Below are 21,193 nucleotides of genomic sequence, written 5' to 3' on the forward strand. Positions count from 1 at the left end.
CACAAAATTAAATAAATGAGAAAAACTCACTTAGAAATTTAAATGTTATCTCCAAATAATCTGTTGCTCAAAAAGTAAAGCAACAACATAATTATAGAATAGTTAACAAATATATTATATAATCAAAATTATTGATTATTTCCAGAGATGTAGACAAAGAAATCTCACTGCAGTAAAAGTAACTTTATTATTACATGAGAAACAGTGAAAATAAATTATCAAGAAGCAAACTCAAGAAGCTAAAAATGCATAATTAACCCAAAGAAAAATGGAATTAAAATAAAATCTTGAATCGATAATAAGTAAACAGAAACAATAAAATGAATAAATCAAAGGCATGATGCTTTTAAAGAAGCTGTAAATAGGATTCTTTGGCCAGGGCTTCAACACAACAAAACAAATGAAATATCAATAAAAGGCAGAGAGGCAATAAGTTTCCCATGGTGAATAGGAAAGAAAATAAAACCACCAAAGAAAATAAAACTGAAAAACAGTATTTTAAAACTGAAAACAGTATACAAAATGCATTCTGATAATTTTGAAAATCTTGATGATACAGAGTCACTTAGAAGAAAAGATAAGCTATGTAAACTTGGTAGAAAAGCATTCAATTTTCTACCTGCTTATATGCCATTCTTAGAGACCCAGCATAGCCATGAACTTCAGGACTCTGACCAGTTAATCCCTGCCACAGAGGGCACCTAACCTCACTTGTTCTACTGTCCTCTCCTCTCTGAGAGTCAAATCCCAGGCCTCTCACTCTGTACCCCTACTTCCTGGCCTCTGTAGTACTGTGATGCTATCTATCATAGCACTACCTACACCTGTTTTACTTTTTTTTTTTTTTTGTAATTGCCTCCCCTCCCTCACCTCACACAAATGAACATAAACTCCATTCTGTAGGATATATGTTGGGATATTTTGATACATTAATGATTCTTAGACCTTCAAACAGAGTCTGATTGGCAGCTGGTGTTAAATATATATTTGTCAAATGAGTGGGTAAGTGAATGAAGGAAGAAAGGACTGAGCTGTCATTTGAAGAGAATAAAGTTGATTATTTCTGCACACTTTGATTTGGGTATATATAGATCAAAGGATTTTTAGACGATCATTAGTGGCAACTACATTAGGCTGCGCATGGGTGACTACAGACATTTTTCTGCTTATTCAAGAAAAGTAAATGGAGACAAAGAAGAAGAGAGAAAGCAGAGTAGTGGAGCAGGAAGGTGAGAAACAGAAGGAAAAAGAGAGAGAAAGAGAATGCCCATTATATTTCCTGTTTTTATGAAGAGCTTGTTGTTTTATAGTTAGAGACCATGTGGGAAAAAACCATGATCATTTTTTCTTAAATCAGAATCCTGATTAGTCAAATGTAAATTATAGTAATTCTTATTAGGCTTTCTACATTCTATTAAATATATCCCATTTGAGCTAAAAATTCTCAATTATGGATGTACATCAACCACAATTATGTATCTTGTTTGTTGACTTTGTTTTCTTATTAAATAGCAGGGAACAGGTTCCTCCCAGTCCCAGGAGATAGTCCTCATTTGGGGTCACATTATGAGCCATTGCTTTACTTTGTGCAATGAGGTCCACTAAAATGCCTTTGCAAACCAATCAACAATGTCCACAAGTTACTCACGACAGTACATATGACCTTTTGCCTCTTTCTGTGAGAAACTTTCATTCTGAAAGGAACTTTCAAACAAAAAGTAGTTTTGATTATATCTGCCTCATTCAGAGCTGTTTAATTTTTAAGCTATTAATCTGTTTTAAACTTTGAATTCATAAACAACTTTCTTATATTTTCCTGGACTTTTAACTTACTTACAAATTGTCACTCAAATTTCAAGTTCTGACACATATTTGATCAAAAAAGCTAAAAACTTAGGCTAAAGGAGATTAAACCAAATACCTGCAGAGGTACTTCAGGATGCTTTTCTTTCGGTACTGGAGCAGGTGGAATTTCTGCAAGAGGTTTGGATGTCTTCTTTTTGGCTTTTTGCATTTGAATATTGGTGAAATAATTGACAGCAGCAAACTCAATAAGGGCCGAAAATACAAAAGCAAAGCAGACAGCTATGAACCAATCCATGGCAGTAGCGTAGGACACTTTGGGCAAAGAATGCCTTGCACTGATGCTTAGTGTGGTCATAGTGAGGACTGTGGTTATTCCTTTAAAGCAAAAAAGCAAAGAGATAAAGCAAACTGCTGTTATTTCAATACAAAACAAAAAATAAACTCTAAGGATTAGAGGAACAAGGTTAACAACATCTCATACAATATCATCACGGATGGAGAATTTGAGTTCTACTGGTTCAAATGAAATTAGCACAGGTTTGAAGTGAGAGACAAATATGGTTCAATTTCTGGCCCTTCTAATCATTTGCTCTATGTGTCTTGGAACCCATTATGTTCCAAGTTTTCAATTCTGCAAATATTTCAATAAAATTGACAAAAGTGCATTAAAATTGGATGGAAATTATAATATGAAGCTTACACATTCTTTATTCTTACTAAGAATGAAAATAGATTTTCCTATTAATAGGACATTGTGGTGATGTTACATCTTTTACATACAAAAGCCATCCTATACACAGGACATTGGGCAAATATGATATCTAAGACACTGGGAGAAAATGAGTTCATTGATACCTACTGAATTTGATATAAAATTTATAAGTATGTAAAGGACATTGCACATAGTGAGTTGCTACTGGAATTTGAGACAATATACCTAAGGAATCACTAAACACACCTTACAAAAAGAGTGATTTATTAAAGCAGTGACTCTCAACCAGGCATGACACGTTGAGAACACTAAACTCCTAAATGGGAGCATCAGAATTTCCTAGGTAAGAATGATCCACTGCTATTGGGAATTACTGCAAGAAAAAGCACAAATGATATATGTCTTTATTTTCAACTGAATATTATCTATGAAATTAAAATAATAAATTTACCAGTTGTTCAGGAACCTAATTTACTAAAACTATAAAAGTATATTCCTAGACAAATAGGTTTCTAGAGCAATTTGACCTCTAAAACATGGATGCTCATCATTCCTCTGTTATAGCTGTCAGGAAAATATCTGCAACAAGAACAGAGGTATTTCTCTTCCCTCAACAGACTTCTGAAATACCACTTCCAGGAAAACATCCTCTTCAGCCTAGAGACAAGTCAGTCACCATTCTCAGTAGAAAAACTCCACTTATACTAATACTATACAGCAATGCATTATTCGAGGATACTAATATTTCCATAGCTGTCCCCTTTTCCAACTATGTCTATCTAATCCATATTTCTAGTTCGGCCTAGAAATTCCTGTGAAGATTTACTACATCCATTTGAACTCATTCTATACAATGCCTAAGATAGGTACTAAAGTTGACACACCCAGGTGTCTGGGGATGATGATGATGGTGGTGGTGATGGCAGTGATGACGACAGTGATGAAGGCATCTAAACTGTATATTCCAATCCATGGCAGACCCCAGCTGAAAGGCAAATAATGCATGTTCAAATGAAGACACAGTGAACCAATGTGACAATAAAGGAATACCCATGTTTTGATTGAGAGTGGACAATACTGCCTCCTCAATTAAGCACTTAATTATTCCCTGTCTTGTGCTATTTCCCTTACTGTTCCACATATGTAAACCTTGTTTCCTACTTGATGGCTCTTGTTGACAGCAGACACGTTGAATATAGCTTTAAGGATTAACATAATATTCCACCTCGTGCCAGGCACAGATTAAATGCACAGTAAATAAAACACTCATTTTTTCCAATTCCTCACCAATCCGTTTTCTTTGAATTTCAGTCTCCTTCTGAATCTTCAATACTTAGGACATGAAAAATTGGAGCAACTGTGCAGCACATGAGCTATAGACTTTCAAAAACATTCTTATAAACTATACAGAGAAAGAAATTTGAGATTTTGATAGTGTTTCTTATCTGGAATTTTTTGTGGTTTTTTTAGCATTTCATCAGCCTAAAATAAATGTTCAAATGTTTACCCAGTCAGATATATCTACATATATCTGAAAATAAAATACTGTGAATTTATTGGGCTTTGTTTCTGAAAGAGAGTTTCAAACAGTTAGATCCCCATTCTCAGACTCAGAAAAATGGCACCATTGTAATGCTGCTGGCTGTGAGCTAAATCCTAAAACAACCTTGAAAAACTTTTAGCCTCAAAATTTAAGATAAATAAAAAATGTTTCTTTTTATCCATATGATTTAAATGTAATGGACTATTAGGAATTCAAAAATGTTTTCCAACTTTTTGAGATATGTGAGTAGTATGTTTCTTCTATTGTGACAGAAATGATGATGAAAGCACTTGGAAATAAAATATGAAGAGTGGAATTTAAATAAGAATACTACTCAGTACTCAGAAAATTCTACAGAGACTCTAATACAATAACCAGAAAGAAACTCAAATTCAAATAAAAAGAACTTAAGAATTCTTATGCTACTTAAACTTTTTTTTTTAACATAGAAAAATTTCTCCTGAGGCTCAGAAGTGGTGGTCCTCAGGTTCTCCTACTGACATGTGAAAAAAAAAAATCCCTTCTGAATGTCTCATAAGTAGGTTACTAAAGCAATTATTGAAGTGAGAATCCAAAAATTTCATTCCAGTTCTTTAGAAGTAGACAGATCACCAGGTTCATGACATAAATGATGCTGTGGATACCAATACCAAAAAATTAAAATTAAAATTAAAAAAAGCTGTATATATATGATGCTGCTTTTCTTTTCTCTTTCAGTGTTTTGTATCAGCTTGATTTTCAAGTTTATGCAATGGCCCTCCAGATATTATGGTTCCTATTTTATGACTGTTGGCAAAATTATGAAATTAGCTGGCATAAAAAGCAGGCTAAATGTTCAAAAGTTTCCACCACTTTAGGCATTAAAAAGTTCTTTCTACCAGGTGTTCAAATTTAAAGAAAACACTTGCATGATTTATTATCCCTGGCTTTAGATACAGCATTTGACTGACTAGACACCAATAGAACAGCAAACAGAAACCAGCCCTTCAGTTAAAAATTCACCATTCCTCTCCATCTAGAAAGAAGTACAAGAATTTGTCGTAAATGCCGTCCTGACTTTTAAAAGCCATAACTTTTTTTGACACATTCAAGCACCGATGCCAGTCCTTGCATTTAGAATGCTGAATATGCACCATATTGGCTGGCCCAGGAGCTGGGAAAGGATATGTAAGAGGAGACTAAGACTGTACACTAGAGTGAAATTTTGGCTGGCCATTCCTAGAAAATGAAATAGCAATAACTTAGATATGCCAGCTGGCATTTACTTGTGTTTAATGTTTTACCATACTGGAATAATTAGAAAACTTAAGAGTCATACAAGTTTGGAGATAGAAGTCCTTTGTGAAGAATTTAGCATGTTCTGCTTCTCAGAATTATGCTGATCTTCTGAGATTTGGTTTTGCATGGTCTCAAATGCTGACTCTGACTCAGCAAATTCTCTCCTTATGAGTGAAGAGGGAAATGAGACTTAGAAAAGAAAAAAAAAAAAAAAAAAAAACTAGCCCAGAATGAATGTTCACCTAAATCTCATATGAAATAGATTGGTAATACCCCCAAATACTTACAGCTTTACTTCCCTAAGAAAATACCATTCTAAATCCTCATTGAATAGTCTAATAATTACCATCCGAATGCATCTTAGGTCTTTGAAGATATAATTATTGGCATAATTTTCTTGATCAGTCAAAAGCAGTATCTTGGCACAGGACACAGGGACAAATTTCAAAAGAAAAGTCCTAATCACTGTGAATAGAGAGTGTCTGAGTTCTTAAAGTTAGATAATGTCTTGTGTCCACCATGTACAATTATGAAACTTGATATAAGCTCCCTAATATGTTACAGATATTTTCCTTATCTATAAAAATTAGTCGTGCCCATCTTGCAGAATTATTGTGAAGGTTAAAATAGATGATCCCAACAGTATATGGCAAGTCCTTTCCTACTGATAGTAGTAATATTAATCCCTTCATAACATAATACATCATTTCCTTGCAATATTGTATTCAAATAGAAAGCATTGAGTGAGTATTACTGTAAACAATGCTATTCCTCCCTCCATCACTGGGGATTTCTAATATTTGGGGACAATGGAGACAGAAAAATAGCTGCCAGTTTATAGTCAATAAAGAAAGCAAAGTTTATCAACCAATCAAACAGTGATTCTTGCATAAGACAGAGGTGCAATGTAGACTGTCATTCTAATAAACAACTAAAACTGTATAAATTGTGTGAGAGGTATTATTTCAACTGCCTTATTCAAACTTACTCATTTAATCCTCACAGCATCCTTATGAGATAAGTACAGCCATTTGTCCATTTTTAACATATGAGGAAACATGAGTTATATAAAAGTAGCTCACCGAAAGTTCATAGCTGGTAAGTAGTAGACCCTGTGGGTAGAACCAAAGTCTACACTTGTGACACTATTATCTCTTCATCATAAATGGTAATTTTTGCTCTAGTTCTTTCTAGTTCTTTAAGGCCACAGAAAATAGTATGATAATATGCATACAACTGCTTTCCTTATTTGTAAAGCCTAATAGAAACAAATTTTAAAAATTTTTTAATAACTATAGCTCCTGAATTATTAATTTTTTTGTAGTAGGATTAGTTAAGGGACTTGGATCTCATGCTCAGCCTTTGTAGACAGTTCCTGCACAGTCAGGTTGCCTCTGAACACACTGTATGAAGACCCAAGAATTTCAGGATGCCTGGTAGTACACACTAGAAATATAAATGTTTTCTTTAAAACACCAGTACAACCAATTCTGGAAAAAAATTTAATCTCCCCTATGCAACAGAGGTATAGGAAAGAGTAAGTAACATACAGCAAGTGTTCCACATGTCCTGCACTGAGTACTATTCATAACTCTTTAAATTCCTTCTAGTCTATGAGGGAGAGATGTATTAACACAATTTTCTGGATGGAAAAAGTAAGTGGCAGATTCATGCTTTAAACCCTGACCTCTTAGCATTCAATGCTTAGATATGTTGTTTTATCTCTTTCATTTTCATACCTATATTTAGTAGCTAAAATTTATTTCACACTTAGAATGTGCAATTATTTGTTAATTGAACACCCATAACTCTATGAAGTAGATAGTGCCATTATACCTGCTCACTGTATTGCTGAGATCACACCCTGCTTCCACATTAGTTTGAGTTTCTCAAATACCCTCTTAGGTGAGCCTAAGATTAAAGGAAGGAGGTTGTCTATGGAGGAAACACCTCGGTTGGAGTATTTCAGGTCCATTGAGGACATTAAAACACCATTATCAGCAGAGGTAGGATAAAAGGCTCCAATTCTTTCCCCCAGTTCTCTCTTATCAACATCTCTTCAGCTATTGGATGCGAAGGAATATTGCACATGGCTTTGATGCTTCTAAACAGAAAAGCAAAGGGAAACCTTCATCTTTTGTGTGGACTATATTCACTCCAGAGACATTCTGATCGTTTTCCTTCTTATCTCATCACTGAATGCTTTTGCTACTCGCAATAAATACAGAAAGAATACACAAAGATATAAATTAAACAGATATAATTATAAATCATTTTATGATGTAAAAGCATGACTGATCTGTAAAAGATGTATTAACAAGTACAAAATCGTTTACGCTCACATGGTCTGAACTTCATATTGTTAAGAACAATATATGTAGGAAACCACAATTAAAAGAAAAAGAAAAAAATGTTGGTTCAGAAAAAAATGTTATGTAGATAGAGTATAATAATGAGCTTATAAACTAAGCACATAATACCTTCCAATTCAATGAGTGTAAACCAATTGCATTTTGTTCTTCTTCATTAAAAGACAAGTTATTCTAAGGCTTTCATATTCATTCAGCCATGACTTTTATTTGTTTTATTTTAAGCTCTTAGTGCATTTCATTTTAACACCTAGATATAATTTTAATTCAATTACACAGCATTATGCTAGGAGCCCAAGAATATCACCAAAAGTGAAATTATATGCAGTGCACAATTGGTCTTCATTTGACTGATTCTCAACAAGGGGAATCCATTGTGGCCCCAGAGGAAGTGAGAGACTACTCATATCTCCTCAAGCATTATTATTTTGTATTGGCTAGATAAAAATAAAAGCTTATGTGATTCTGTATTCAGTAAAGTTTGATATATTCGTGTTTATCATTTTCTTAGACTATTATTCATATTTCTTATGAATCGTGATCATTATGTAATGTGGACAAAAACATCCAAGAAATGAATTGCACTTACCAAATACAGTCCTCGCTGGAACTGATTCCTTATTTATCCAGAAAGAAACTTGAGAAAGAATCACTGTCATAATGCATGGAATGTAAGTCTGAATCATAAAATATCCCATCTTCCGTCTTAGGTGGAAATAAACTGTCATGACAATGTATTCACCTGCCAAGAAAATATAAAAAAAATGCATTATTGGTTCTGCAGTTAATTATTGAATGTCTTCATGATTGTATTCCAGACTAACACACAGTACTCTGAGCAAAGAAATTATCTTTTGTGCATAATACAAACAAGAAGTACAAAGTTTCCTCATGGCAGGAGGGTGGATGATATAGAAGACCATTATTCAGAAAAATACTTTATTTTGTGTAGCGACTAAGTAATTTACTAAATTGGGATATAATTTTTAAAAGTTTTTGCAATGCTTTCTATTTTGAAGACCTATTACTGCTAAAGCAATTAGCTTTCATTTTCACTATTTTTTGAGAGCAGAATTTAGAACTAACTTTTACAAAAATCACTAGGGAAAAAATGGAAACACACATACACACACGAAAATATACAGTTTAATTTTGGACAGAAATGAAATATATAGATTTCATTCATATATAAAATATATAAATATATATACGTATTCCATTTATATGTATAGTACACATATACACATACAAGCTAAGGGAAAGGCTGCCTTAATTTTAGGAAAGACCTGTATATCTAAATGTTATAAATATAAACAAAAATGTAAACAGACATGTATAGCATAGAGGCATAACCTAAAAAACTAGTAAGTGAAACATACCCTAACATTTCTGGTAGCTGTTGAGGAATATTTTTACCATCATGCCTGAAAGGACATATTAAGAAAGTTATTTAGGAATCAGTAGCCTTATTCACAGACTGTGAAGCCCAAGTTTCAGAAATCTCACATCTCCAGATGTGTTTTAAACACCCCTCCTTGCAGATTAGAACATGAAGATATTTCAAAAAAAAAATTGTTTCCTATAAGGATAAGTGGAAAGTGCCCTGACTGCATAGTTTTTAAACCACCTTATTGAGGTATGATTGGCATGCAAAACTCTCTCTCTATATATATATATTTTTTTCCCCAACACACACACACACACACACACACACACACACGTTTACCCTAGTTTGAATTATTCTGCTGAAACCTCCTTTATTTTCCTAGTAATTTCAGAACATTGGCATTCTCTATGATGTCTTGTGACAGTTGGGGGATGATCTGTGCATGACCACCGGGCTCTCCCAAGATTCTACTACCCACAAGCCCATCTTATCTCTGAGACCTAGATGCTGTGTTCAGTTCTTCCCAAACATATCTAGTAGAATTTTAAGGTTTGTGGCTGTACTGTTTCAGTCTCAATTACTCAACTGTGCATTGCAGTTTTACAGCAACCATAGACAATGGATAAAGGGACGGTGTAGCTATTCCAGTGACACTTGTTTAATAGAGTAGGGGCCTTCTTCGCAAGCCCCTTGACTAATGTAGGCAGAGCACTTAGCACAGGACCTGGCACAAGAGAAGTCATGAATAAATAGTGTCATTAGTGTTCTCTATATATTTAATGTATGTGATTGATTAGTTTGGAGATAAGTATACATTCATAAAACCATCACCACAATCTTTCATAAAGCTATCCACCATCTCCAAAAGTTTCTTCCCATCATCTCATTCAATATTGTGTGTGTGTGTGTGAAAAGAACTCTTTTATCTATTCTCTTTGCAAATTCTTAAGCATTCACTACAGTATTATTGATCATAGGTACTATGCTGTACAGGCAATCTCTAGGATTTATTATCTTGTACAATTGAAAGTTTGCCCCTTTGACATTCAGATTAGAACATGAATATCTTTCAAAAGAGTTTTTCTCCTGGACAGACAAGGGGAAAAGTGCCATGATAGAAGGCTAAAGTATAGTTTCATAATTGATGTGAAGAGGGTATCCCCTGAAATGATAGTCATGACAAGGGTTGGGAAGATAAAGTCTTTCCCCTCTAAGCCCTGGCAACAACCATTACATTCCCTGCCTGTATGATTTTTAACTATTCTAGAGTCATCATGCCTTCACATGACTGATTTATTATCTTTTTTTCTTAAAACAAAACATACATTATCATTTCACAATTTTGTCCCAGATCTAACAATAACCGCTCATTTTCTACTAATTCAAAATTTTTAAAAATATTTTTCACTTGTCAGCAGATCTTTTATTTTATTTATTTATTTATTTATATGCAGTGCTGAGGATCGAACCCAGGGCCTCACACATGCCGAGCAAGCGTTCTACCACTGAGTCACAACTCCTGCCCCTACTAATGCAATTTTAACATCCTGATCTGGCATTCAGAACATTTTGAGAAGGTTTTTGGAACTCAGAATGCCTGTGTTTGAATTTTGGTTTTGCCATTTAATAGCTGTATGACTCAAGCAAGTTACTTAAATACATTGTATTTACATATTCCTCATCAGTAAAATGAAGTTGGTGATAGTATTCATTTCATGGGGTGGCTATGAGAACTAAGTGAGTCAATACATGGAAAGAATTCATGATGAAGCCTATAAGATGGTATCTGCTGAATGAATTTTAACTATTGCTATGGGCTGAATATTTGTGTATCCCCAAAATTCTTATGATAAAACCTAATTAATCATCAATAAGGAGATATTAACAGTGTAGTGCTTTGGGATCATGAGGGTAGGGCCTCATGCATGGGGTTATTACCCTTATAAAAGAAGTTCCTGGTGTGAGCCCCTGCTCTCTTCTATTCTATGAACCAGGAAACAAGCTCTCACCTGACAGTGAATCTGATGGCACTTTAATCACACACTTCTCACCCTCCAGAATTGTGAGAAACAAATTTTTGCTCTTTATAACTGCCAAGTTCATGACATTTTATTATAGCAGTACAAAAATGTACTAGATAAAAATGATAAAACATTTTCCCCTTTATATGTGTATACAAGAAAGAGTTCTAGAAGAAGCAATAATTAGATCTTCCCCATTAAATATGATAAGAACTAAATCCTGCAATCTTTCCATTCATTTTCCAAAGACAAAGAATCATCAATAACAGACATCTATCCACTTGTAGGACAATTTTAGTTTTTTTTAATGTTTTGAAATTAAGATTTAGATTTTGCTTTTCCTTTGGGGAAAAAGGGGGAAGGTGACATAATAAACTTGAGCAACATTAAAAAAAAAGAGAGATTTTTGGAAAGCACCAAAACCAGAAGATCAGACTTATTGCCTCATGATTTTGTTGAAAATAGTTTTAATATACTTGATTACTGACTTCTGTTTCTGAATAAGAAAACCAACTCACTTCTCACATTTCACCAACTCAGAATTTATTTTAAACTGAAATAAGATGATAAATATAAATAAAGAAATTCTGAGCTATGGTTTATGCATCAACTCTATTTCTGGAAAATTTTTGTTGTTTTCGTGAAAACACTAGATATTTCAATGAAGCCAGGACAAAACTCTACTGCTGATGTTACATAGCATATTGGCTTTAACCATTAAACTTCTCACCTGTAATGGATTTGATAGTCTCACTTGATACAGTTTGCCCAATCAGATCATACTGAACTAAGCTGGAAGACTCCTTTGGCACTTCCACTGATTTCTCTGGACCTTTTGTCCATGTGTAAATCATCTCACTCTTCGGATATGCATCTGAATGAGAGCAGAGAATGTGGTTACTGTCAGGGTTCTCTTTTATGGGCATTGGTGGTCAACACTTAAAAACATGACATGTGTTCAAGAAAGATGGGGTAAATGAAAACAATGTTCTCTCAACTCATTTTACTCAAACATGTTGCAATTAAGAAATCTATAGATATTAAACAAAACAGCATTACAAATCAGCAGGATTCACTGTTTTTGTGCCAAACAACTAGAGGAGGAAGAGACAAAAACTGAGGCTTCTACAAGGCCGTATGCATTAAAACATTTGGATGTGTTCCCAAGCTAATAAGATAAGCAGCTAAAGAGCAGATTATTAAACTCCCAATAGGGTACTGCCAAACCCCTGCTTCTTGCACTTTTCTCTTCCAGTGCTTGACCAACACTGACTTCTTCCATTCTAATGCACCTCTGCCATTTTCAAATGTATCAGAAGCTGCCTCTAATAACACAAGAACAAAACAAAAACAAATCCTACTGGTCAGGAGCTCTCCAGGGGTCATCTCTTCTAGACTCTTCCTCTGGGTAATATCATGGTCTTTGGGAACTGGGAACCTTTCTACAGTGACAATTGGCTATGCTGTTTGTAAAGCTCTCCGGGGAATATAATTACACAACCAGTTCCACTACCTTTAAACTCTTATAATCAGGACATTTCCCCTTCTATCTTCAACAAATTCTTCCCAGCAGCAATTTAAGCCCATTTTCTATTATTCGGTGCTCAGTGCAAATGGAGACCAGCTGCTTGCTTACCAGTCTACCCAGAACAGATAGCTTGGCTCACACACAAATAAGTTCAAAAGAACCAAAATGAATCATGTGCCATTCCCCACCACCACCACCCCAAACCTTCCTAAAATGGCTAGAACACAGGAGGTCTTGGGGAATTGTGTAATTCTACAAAAGGAGTCCATACCTAGACAGATTCTCCTTAAAAGTCATGTTGCAAAACATACTCCGAGGCTGTGGTATCATTTAGCATGATCCAGTAATATGTCAGCATTTATCCTGCTAAATACTCATTCTTTGTCAGATATTTAAAGCCCTGTACATGATGTTCTACAGATGATGTTTTAAATCAGGTATTCTCTTAGCTATCCTATCTTGCTAGAAGAGCCTTTTCCTTCCTGGTTTCTCTCTTTCCTCTGAATTATAAACATAGTTAAGTGCTCTTTTTCTCTTTCCATAAAATGTAAGGCCTTAACTTGCTAATTATGATGTGCCTCTTTTTTTTTTTTTTAATTCCCTGCCCCCAAACATCAACCACTAGTGTATGATTTCTTTAGTTTTATATAAAGCGTGATTGATCACCAACTACGTTCGGGTCACTCGGAAAAGTGCTTTATACGAGAACTAGACGGGGTGGAAGATGGAAAATACTTCTTCTAAATAAAAAATAGCTTGTATAAAATTTAAATTATTATAGTACAAAGGGATCTTAATTCCAACTATAGTGAGATCACCCTTTATGTGTATTTTTCTGTTTTTATCTTCTCTCATTAAATCATTGGTTAGGGAGCAAATGACTTTCTTTAGCTTCAAGTTAGCCCACTGAATATTGTGATTACTAGGGTTATAAAAAGAATGGTGACTGCCGATTCTCATTAAGTTAAGCAATGAGCAATGATAACAGCAGGCAAGTTTCACAATCAGTGCAACTAAGAGTCTGAAGCAATAGTAAAAGCCAGCATCTATTTTTGGTAGATTCTGATTGAATCAAATGTTTGAGGCAGACCTTAGAAGAGCAATCACATTTTGTTACCATCTCAGAGAAGGGAGCTCAAAGAAAGGAATCTTATATTCCTTCCTATCCCATTCATCTCATCCTTTTGCCTTCATCTCTACAAAATTTCCCAGACACATCTATTTCATAATCACTTCTCTAATACCATCCTAGCCTAATCCATCATCATTTTTGCTTGTATTAAAACCACATACTCCAACTCTCTTGCTTCCATTCCAGCATCTCTACAACCCATTCTTGGTAGGAGAACTAAAGTAAGAAAATATGAAATGTCCATCAAAGATTTACCCCTTTATAAATCTTTCAAAATTCCTGGCTCCAAGTTTTCAAATAGAATTCAAACTCCTTAATGTGGTCTACAAGGCACTATAATCTCTGGACTGACCACCCCACCCACCCCACCAACTCCATGCCAGCCCTGCCCTTGCATCTCCTACTGTTCTTGTATCCTGCTTCAGCCATTGATAGGGCTGCTTTTGTTATAACTGATGTCATGCCAGGAAGTCATGAGTCTTCTTTGGGCTTTTACTAAGTGTGCTATAAACAACTAAACATCTCTGCCAACAACAGCAACTATTAAATTATAAAGAAAATCATTTGTACTTTCTATGTTAAAACACCATAAACGTAAAGTTCAGAGGTCCCTAACACTGACCACCAACCTATTAATTATGACTCAATCAATTAATCTATTCAAGTTATCTGTACAAGTAGGTTTTTGACTTGGGGAAAGAAAAGAGAAGTTTTAATTCTTTACACAAAATACCAGCGAACAGACTCCTAATAATCAAAACTTGCACAATTTTTTTTCATGGATAATGATTTAAATGCTATATTATGAGAAAATCACAGGCATACATAAGCACACACACACAAACACATATCAAACTTGTGTGAGATAATCAGAAATTCAAATACTTTCATTTGTAACTTACAACTCCCGAATTTTAGAGGGCAAGCATGACCATCCATGGGAAAATCCACCAATCTCATGGGGCACTCCGCACTTATGGTGAGTCTATGATGGAAAAATGCAATTAAATAAAATCAATCCTTTATTAAAATTAATTCTATATATCTCTAAACTGAAAGAAAGAGGGAAAAAAGGGAGAAAAGTGAGGAGGGAAGAAAGGCTAAAAGGAAGGAAAAAGAAAAAATTGATTACCTCATTGTATATAAAATAGTGCCATTTCTCATAATTCTAAAAAGCTTATTTGGAGCTGTCATATTATGTGAGACAGATTTCTTTCCATTCCTGAAGAAAGTATCAGGGGTCCATACTTTTGTTACCATCATATTGTTCAACCTCAGAATTTCAATGGGGCCATCATACTTTAGCCTTTTGTCAATCCACGTCTGCCTGAAGAACACATCCATTGTGTATTCCTGGGGAAATGAGTTTGTGACATCTTCAGATCACAGAGCACTACACATGTACATACAGAAAAATGCATTAAGTTCTAGCCTCTTCCCACTCATAGAAAAGACTTTCCCAAATGAAATTAATAGAAGTAGAAATTATCTTAAATCAAGAGTAAAAAGATTCTCAGTAATTACAGTATCTGATGTCCATCTGGCTCCCTTCATCTTCTATGCTCATAGAAAATAAGTTACCACACATATTAATCATTTCATAATAATGACCATCTTTTAATAAATATGCCAGCTCCAGGTAATTAGACTTGGGCTTCACTTTAGACCAGATAGCAAAAATCAGTTAATGGATAACAAATATCATTATATGATTAATCATAAGATGGTAGGCATTCTTAAGACAAAGCAAAATAGATAAATTGTGCTTTCATAAAGTTTATCACAATTTGTCAAATAACCCAACCATTTCAAATCATTATGAGCACTGGGTCAGGAAAAAAATGAAGGAGGTTCTCTGTCCTGTTAAGTAAATATATTTAATATAAAATAGCACAGTTGAATGAACAAATTCCTCCTGACCAATACTCACATTCTAGCCTCTTTAGGCATGACAGCAAGGGAGAAAGCGAAGGGAAGAGTGGGCAGCAAGGAACTGCACAAAAAATACCAAGTGCAATCAGGACTACAATACAGTGTATGCAATTAGCTCACACCCAAACTAATTATAACCTCTAATTTTCTCTTCCTCAATAGTTTTCTAAAGAGGAAAAAAAAAAACTATATACAAAGTTGTACTTTGCAACTAGTAATAGGAAAGTTCTCTTGTTGAGAATAACTTTAAATCAATCAACACTCAAAAGTTGGAGCTGAAATGCAAATTCAGTGTCTTACTCTTTGTAAACTTTTAAGTTTAATTTGGTTATTCTTTGAATTTCTAGCTTTGCGTGACTGACAATAAAATAAATTTTAATTGTCTCTTTTCTGGCATGTTTCTCCAAACCCCAAAAGGTATACTGCTTCCCAAATACCTACCATTTCAACATCAGATACAGGTCCAAAGCTGGTGACATATATGTCAGTTTTCACTTCCGTAACAGGACCTAGTAGGTATAAAGTAAATATGTGTGAAAAAAGTAATTACCAATTTAACAGGCTAGTGGGGTTAGATAATTGAATAAATACAGGTATGATATATTTTTATAAGCATCTAAAATTTCCTGTGAGATAATGAATCTCTACTAAAGTAAACCAAATCAGCAAACAGTGTTTACTTAATGGGAAAAAAAGAAACCCCAATTACTTACCAAGACCTTGCTTCTTCAAAGACACATCACCCCTGGGCACTATTACAACAGGCAGTGCAAAGACACAAATGCTTTTAGCCTTTGTGATTTTTTTTTTATAGTGCATCATCTGATTGGCCCCTAGAAAGAAGTGAGCTACGAAAGAGGAAACATGGCCACAAGAATGAAGAGGAGAAAAATTGTAATGACTGCAAAGAATGCATCTTTGGAGAGTTTAGGATACTTGTAAATAACTTTTAAAATGATTCAAGTCACCTTTAACAATAAGCACACCATTCGCTGGTGATTGGGATCAAAGACTAGCTCTCCTATAAGTCACATGTATCCCTGCACTGCCTCCTATTCTCCATGTGATCTTAAGCAAGTTACTTAACTCCTCAATAGCTGGCACCACATGGATCAGGCAAGACTTAAAAGAGACCCAATGAAAGTGCTCAAATGAGACGCTGCTAACAGTGACTCTCTCGTGAAAATACTCTTTCCATATTAGTTTCTTCTTGCTCCTGATAATGGCTATTACTCAAATTCTTTCCTATGCCTTAGTAAAACTGGTTCATGAACAGTGTCTGGGCAGAAAGGGCAACATCACTGACAGATTTTAGCTGAGGGAACAGGGCCACAATCGGATTTGAAGCATAATGCTTAAAATCAGAAATTTTGGAGTTCAAATTGGGCTCTAACACCTTTGAATTATATGACCTTGGACCTCTTCACAGGTAAAGATTTTACCTCTATAGGTAATATATCTTCATAGATAAGGATTTTAATGACCATTAGAAGTTTTAATTGAGATAGCATATATAAATTACTTTTCCCAGTTGCTAGAATATAATGTGTTCAATAATGATAGTTACTATTATGGATAATATAGCATTTTATTATTAATATATAGAAATCGTTGCCCTCTTGAACATCATTTTCTTAAATGATGATTTTTAACATTGCATGGCCAGAAGCTAGATACTCCATAAGTGGAAATAATAACATCTGCTCTCAAGATGGAATATTTCCCTTGGATACAGGTTGGGAAATTGGATCTATGCCAAAATAAGGCAAAGAACAATTGGTATCATTAATGCCCTAGGTCTAAAGTTAGCCTCATAAAAATGAATCAAAATGTTTCTCACTGTAAAGGATGAAGATGGGCCACATACACAAAAAAAGAGATTGAAGGAGACTGACAAAATTCTTTATTGAATAAGTATCCTAAGGAAAAAAAGCCTTTGTAAGTATAGTGAGAGAAAAATTGTAGATCATGCTGATTTTTCATGAGTTTTACTTGTTAAAAATTACATCTTTGGATAGCAGACAAGTTAATTAAATTTGTATTTGAATTAGAAATTGGACACAACAATAAAAATGGTAGTAATAAGCTCATTAAAGCCAAATAGGTAATTCAGGAAGCAAGTAATGTACGTTGAACCCTAGGATATAGCAATTTCACTTAAACAGTTTCAAAAGTTGGAGAAATCTCTCTAATTCCTTAAAGACAACTGCAAAAGTGTTGAACAGCAGAAAGACCATGTCATTGCAGGCAGAGTAAAGGGCAAGAGGTTTCAAACAATTAAGATTGATTATGTCCTGAAAAATGGACTATTTGACAAGATTTCTGAGAAACCAAAAACTACTTCAAAGATCAGTTTTAGTAGGTGTAAGGTGGCGCCTGACAATCTGCATCTCTAAGTTCCTAGGTAAGGTTGTTCAGTTTAACTCTAGTTTACAGATACTGTTCTGTTTTCTAGAATGATGTTTATATTACTGTATCCTATAACACATTAATATTATAGATATTTCCAAAAGAGTGAGGGAAGTCTAGGAGAATGAAAACTAGGTCAATATTTTTATTATTAATTTGTTGTAAGGTGTGCATATGCAAATTCTTGTGGTTATAATCATTCCGCGATACTAATGGGTGTCTCCAAATTCTTATGTAACATACTACTTTTTCAATGGTTCTTGAAAAATATTTTGTGTTCAGAATTATAAACTTAGTGTTTGTTTGTGACATTATGCAGTATTTGCTTTATATGACTGCATGCATCTTTGAGCCTGAGTGAGATCCAAAAAGCATATGATTAATAAAGGAAATTCATTTGGACACTGATTCAAAAAACAGGCCTAGCTATGTCAGGCCCTGACACTCTAATGGTAAACAAGACTGATGAGTTCCCAGCCCTAAACACTTAACACACTACCAGGGAGGAGTCATGTATAAATAGTAAAGAAACAAGTAGCAAAATACTATTATTTCTAAGGGGATAGTGGATAACAGGCTGGTGAGAGAGAGCCCAGGAAGACCACTATAGATTTGCCTACAGTGCTGCTTCTTCAAAGCAGTGAGTTTTAACCCAAGACCTATAGGATAAGCATGAGCCATTGGAAGAGCTGAGAGAACTGGATCCAGGTGGGAAGACAGACAAGAAGCAAACCGAGGTGGGAGAGGTCTTGGTGTATTCAAGGACAAGAAAAGAGGCCAGTGAGGCTGAAGCAAAGCAAGGAAGGAAAAGAATGACAAGAAATTAAAGCTACAAAGAGAGAATAAAAGCCCAGGTGCAGCAGATCAGCTACTCCTGAGCTCATACGTATGTCATAATAAAAGTTGTTAAAATTACTTGAAGAGAACTTGCAGAAATGTCAGTGAAAGATACGGTTGTTACAAGCTAAATTATGTTACTCTCATATTCACATGTTGAAGTCTTAACTCCCAGTTCCTTGAAATGTGACCATATTTAGAGATAAGGACTTTAAAGAGATAATTACATTAAAATTAAGTCACCAGGCTGGGCCCTAATCCAATATGGCTGGTATCTGGAAGACATGTAAAGACATAGGAAACAGATGCCATTTCTAAAGCAAGGGAAGACGGTTTAGAAGAAAACAACCTTACTGCCTCCAGAACTGTGAAAAAGTAAATTTTCCATTGTTTAAGCCACTTAGTCTGTGGTATTGTGTCATGGTAGCCCTAGGAAAGGAATACAGAGGTTAATCTCCCCCCTTCCCCATGTTCTCTCCCTGGGTTTCTTCCTCTGATATCAGCTTAGCTCTCACTTTTCTTAGAGGCTATTATAAGAAGTTTCATTTGTATCCCATAATCACTGAGAGATCATGTCTGAATTATATTTTTTACAAAATCATGTTGGCAGTTGAATGGTCAATAATTATAGGGAGGCAAGAGCAGAACAGCTCCTACTCTAGGCAAGTTGATAGATGATGGTGGCCTGGACAGGGAGGTGGCAGTGGAGATAAAGAGTGGACAGATCAAGGAGTACCTCTATGTGCAACTGCTTACAGAGGATAGGGAATAGGGTTTTTCCCCCCAAAGTACAATAAGCAGAGAAAGAACTATTATTATTCATTGGAGATCTATTATGTGAATCTCTTCTCATATATTAATTTTAAAAATCCTCACAATATGCTTTACAGTGCTATTATCATAAGAATTCTTTGTATCCGGAAACTGAGCTCACAGAGGCTAAATACTGTATGCCAAAGTCAGAATGCTAACTCTCTTGTATTAACCTCCAAAATGCGTTCTAGCTTTATAGTATTATATCATGTCATAAAATAATAATTAAACAATTATTCAAGTAAATGTGGAATTTTATATCTAGTCTATAATATGCAATATCTATAATTCCTGTTGTGTTCATGAGTAGCTTCTAAGCTACATTCCTGCAGTATCGTTTTATGCCTTTACTTTATTCTCATTTCAGTCTGCTTGAGTCTGTCTTTCTACAGCAAAGGTGAAATCTCAATCCTTTACGAAGACCCAAACTAGCACAGTGCTTTGCACATACTAGGTGCTGAATAACTATGTGTTTCATTATGTTTCTAATATCATCTCAAGTAGTGATTTTAAAACCCTTCAAAAGGAAAAAATGAGATTCATTTGCTGTATCAGTTAAGCTAAAAATATTTCCAGATTAAAGCAGAAACTGTGTCTTATTTATATTTGTATTCTCTCCCAGAACCAATCAAAAGCCTTAAATGTAATAGGTTTCTGATAAATCAATTGTCAATGAATAATGGTCGCTATGCAATTAAGAATAATTCTTAGAGACGCTTCCTCTAATACCACTGTTTAGGATGTTCAAATCAACCTTACTAAGAGCATAATTACATAGAAACCAGATAATTTTGAGCTTGGAAAGACTTCTTCCCATAATTTTAAATGCATTCGTGTAACATCAAAGACATCTTTTATTACAAAATCCTGCTTATTTTTTGATAATAGGGAAATTTTATTTTTCTTCTTTCTTGTTTTTCTGGAGGTTTTTTTTTTGGGGGGGGGTGGGGCTGGGGGCAGGAGGATTACTGTAATTCTCTAAGGGATTATAAGAAATTGTCTGTAAGGAAGGAAGGTGGTCTTTAACAAGTCCAAGAAAGAGCCAAGACCAAGAGCAATTCAGGAAAATAGTTTCACCTAATTAATGATTCTATCTTACTGGGAAAGAGTGAAGGTAATTAACAAAGTATCAGATAATTTTTCACTAGTTACTTTAGCAGTCACAGAGCTGGTTGAGGATATCACTGCTTAATTTTGTCTCCAAAAATGATTTCCAATTTGCCGTTACATCATGAGAAAGCCCTAAGGTGTTCTGCTCATCTTAAAACTAGTCAATCCTTGTTCTCTACATTGGCTCCCCAGCTATGCACCTAAGGAAACAGTCCTGGAATTTTTAGCCATCCACATCATGTGTCCACCGAAATCCACTAGTGGTGTCTAAAATTCTAGAGATTTCAAAAACTTAAGAGAGAAAACAACAAAGAAT

General features: G+C 34.7%; 1 protein-coding gene across 3 annotated transcripts in view; it reads right to left on the reverse strand.

Annotated features, from left to right (window-relative positions):
* Positions 1 to 21,193, reverse strand: part of Gabra4 (gamma-aminobutyric acid type A receptor subunit alpha4) — a 62,823-nt gene that overhangs the window by 32,371 nt on the left and 9,259 nt on the right. For 2 of the 3 annotated variants that reach the window (XM_027937170.1, XM_027937161.2), the window contains exons 3-8: positions 16,150 to 16,217; positions 14,909 to 15,129; positions 14,679 to 14,761; positions 11,847 to 11,990; positions 8,298 to 8,450; positions 1,922 to 2,181 (exon numbers count right to left, since the gene is read on the reverse strand). In XM_027937170.1, the coding sequence (XP_027792971.1) occupies positions 1,922 to 2,181; positions 8,298 to 8,450; positions 11,847 to 11,990; positions 14,679 to 14,761; positions 14,909 to 15,129; positions 16,150 to 16,217 (929 nt within the window). The remainder of the gene's footprint in view (positions 1 to 1,921; positions 2,182 to 8,297; positions 8,451 to 11,846; positions 11,991 to 14,678; positions 14,762 to 14,908; positions 15,130 to 16,149; positions 16,218 to 21,193) is intronic. The other variant, XM_027937179.1, reaches the window with a different exon arrangement.

This window comes from Marmota flaviventris, chromosome 7 (assembly GCF_047511675.1).
Source record: "Marmota flaviventris isolate mMarFla1 chromosome 7, mMarFla1.hap1, whole genome shotgun sequence".
Taxonomy (NCBI): Eukaryota; Metazoa; Chordata; class Mammalia; order Rodentia; family Sciuridae; genus Marmota; species Marmota flaviventris.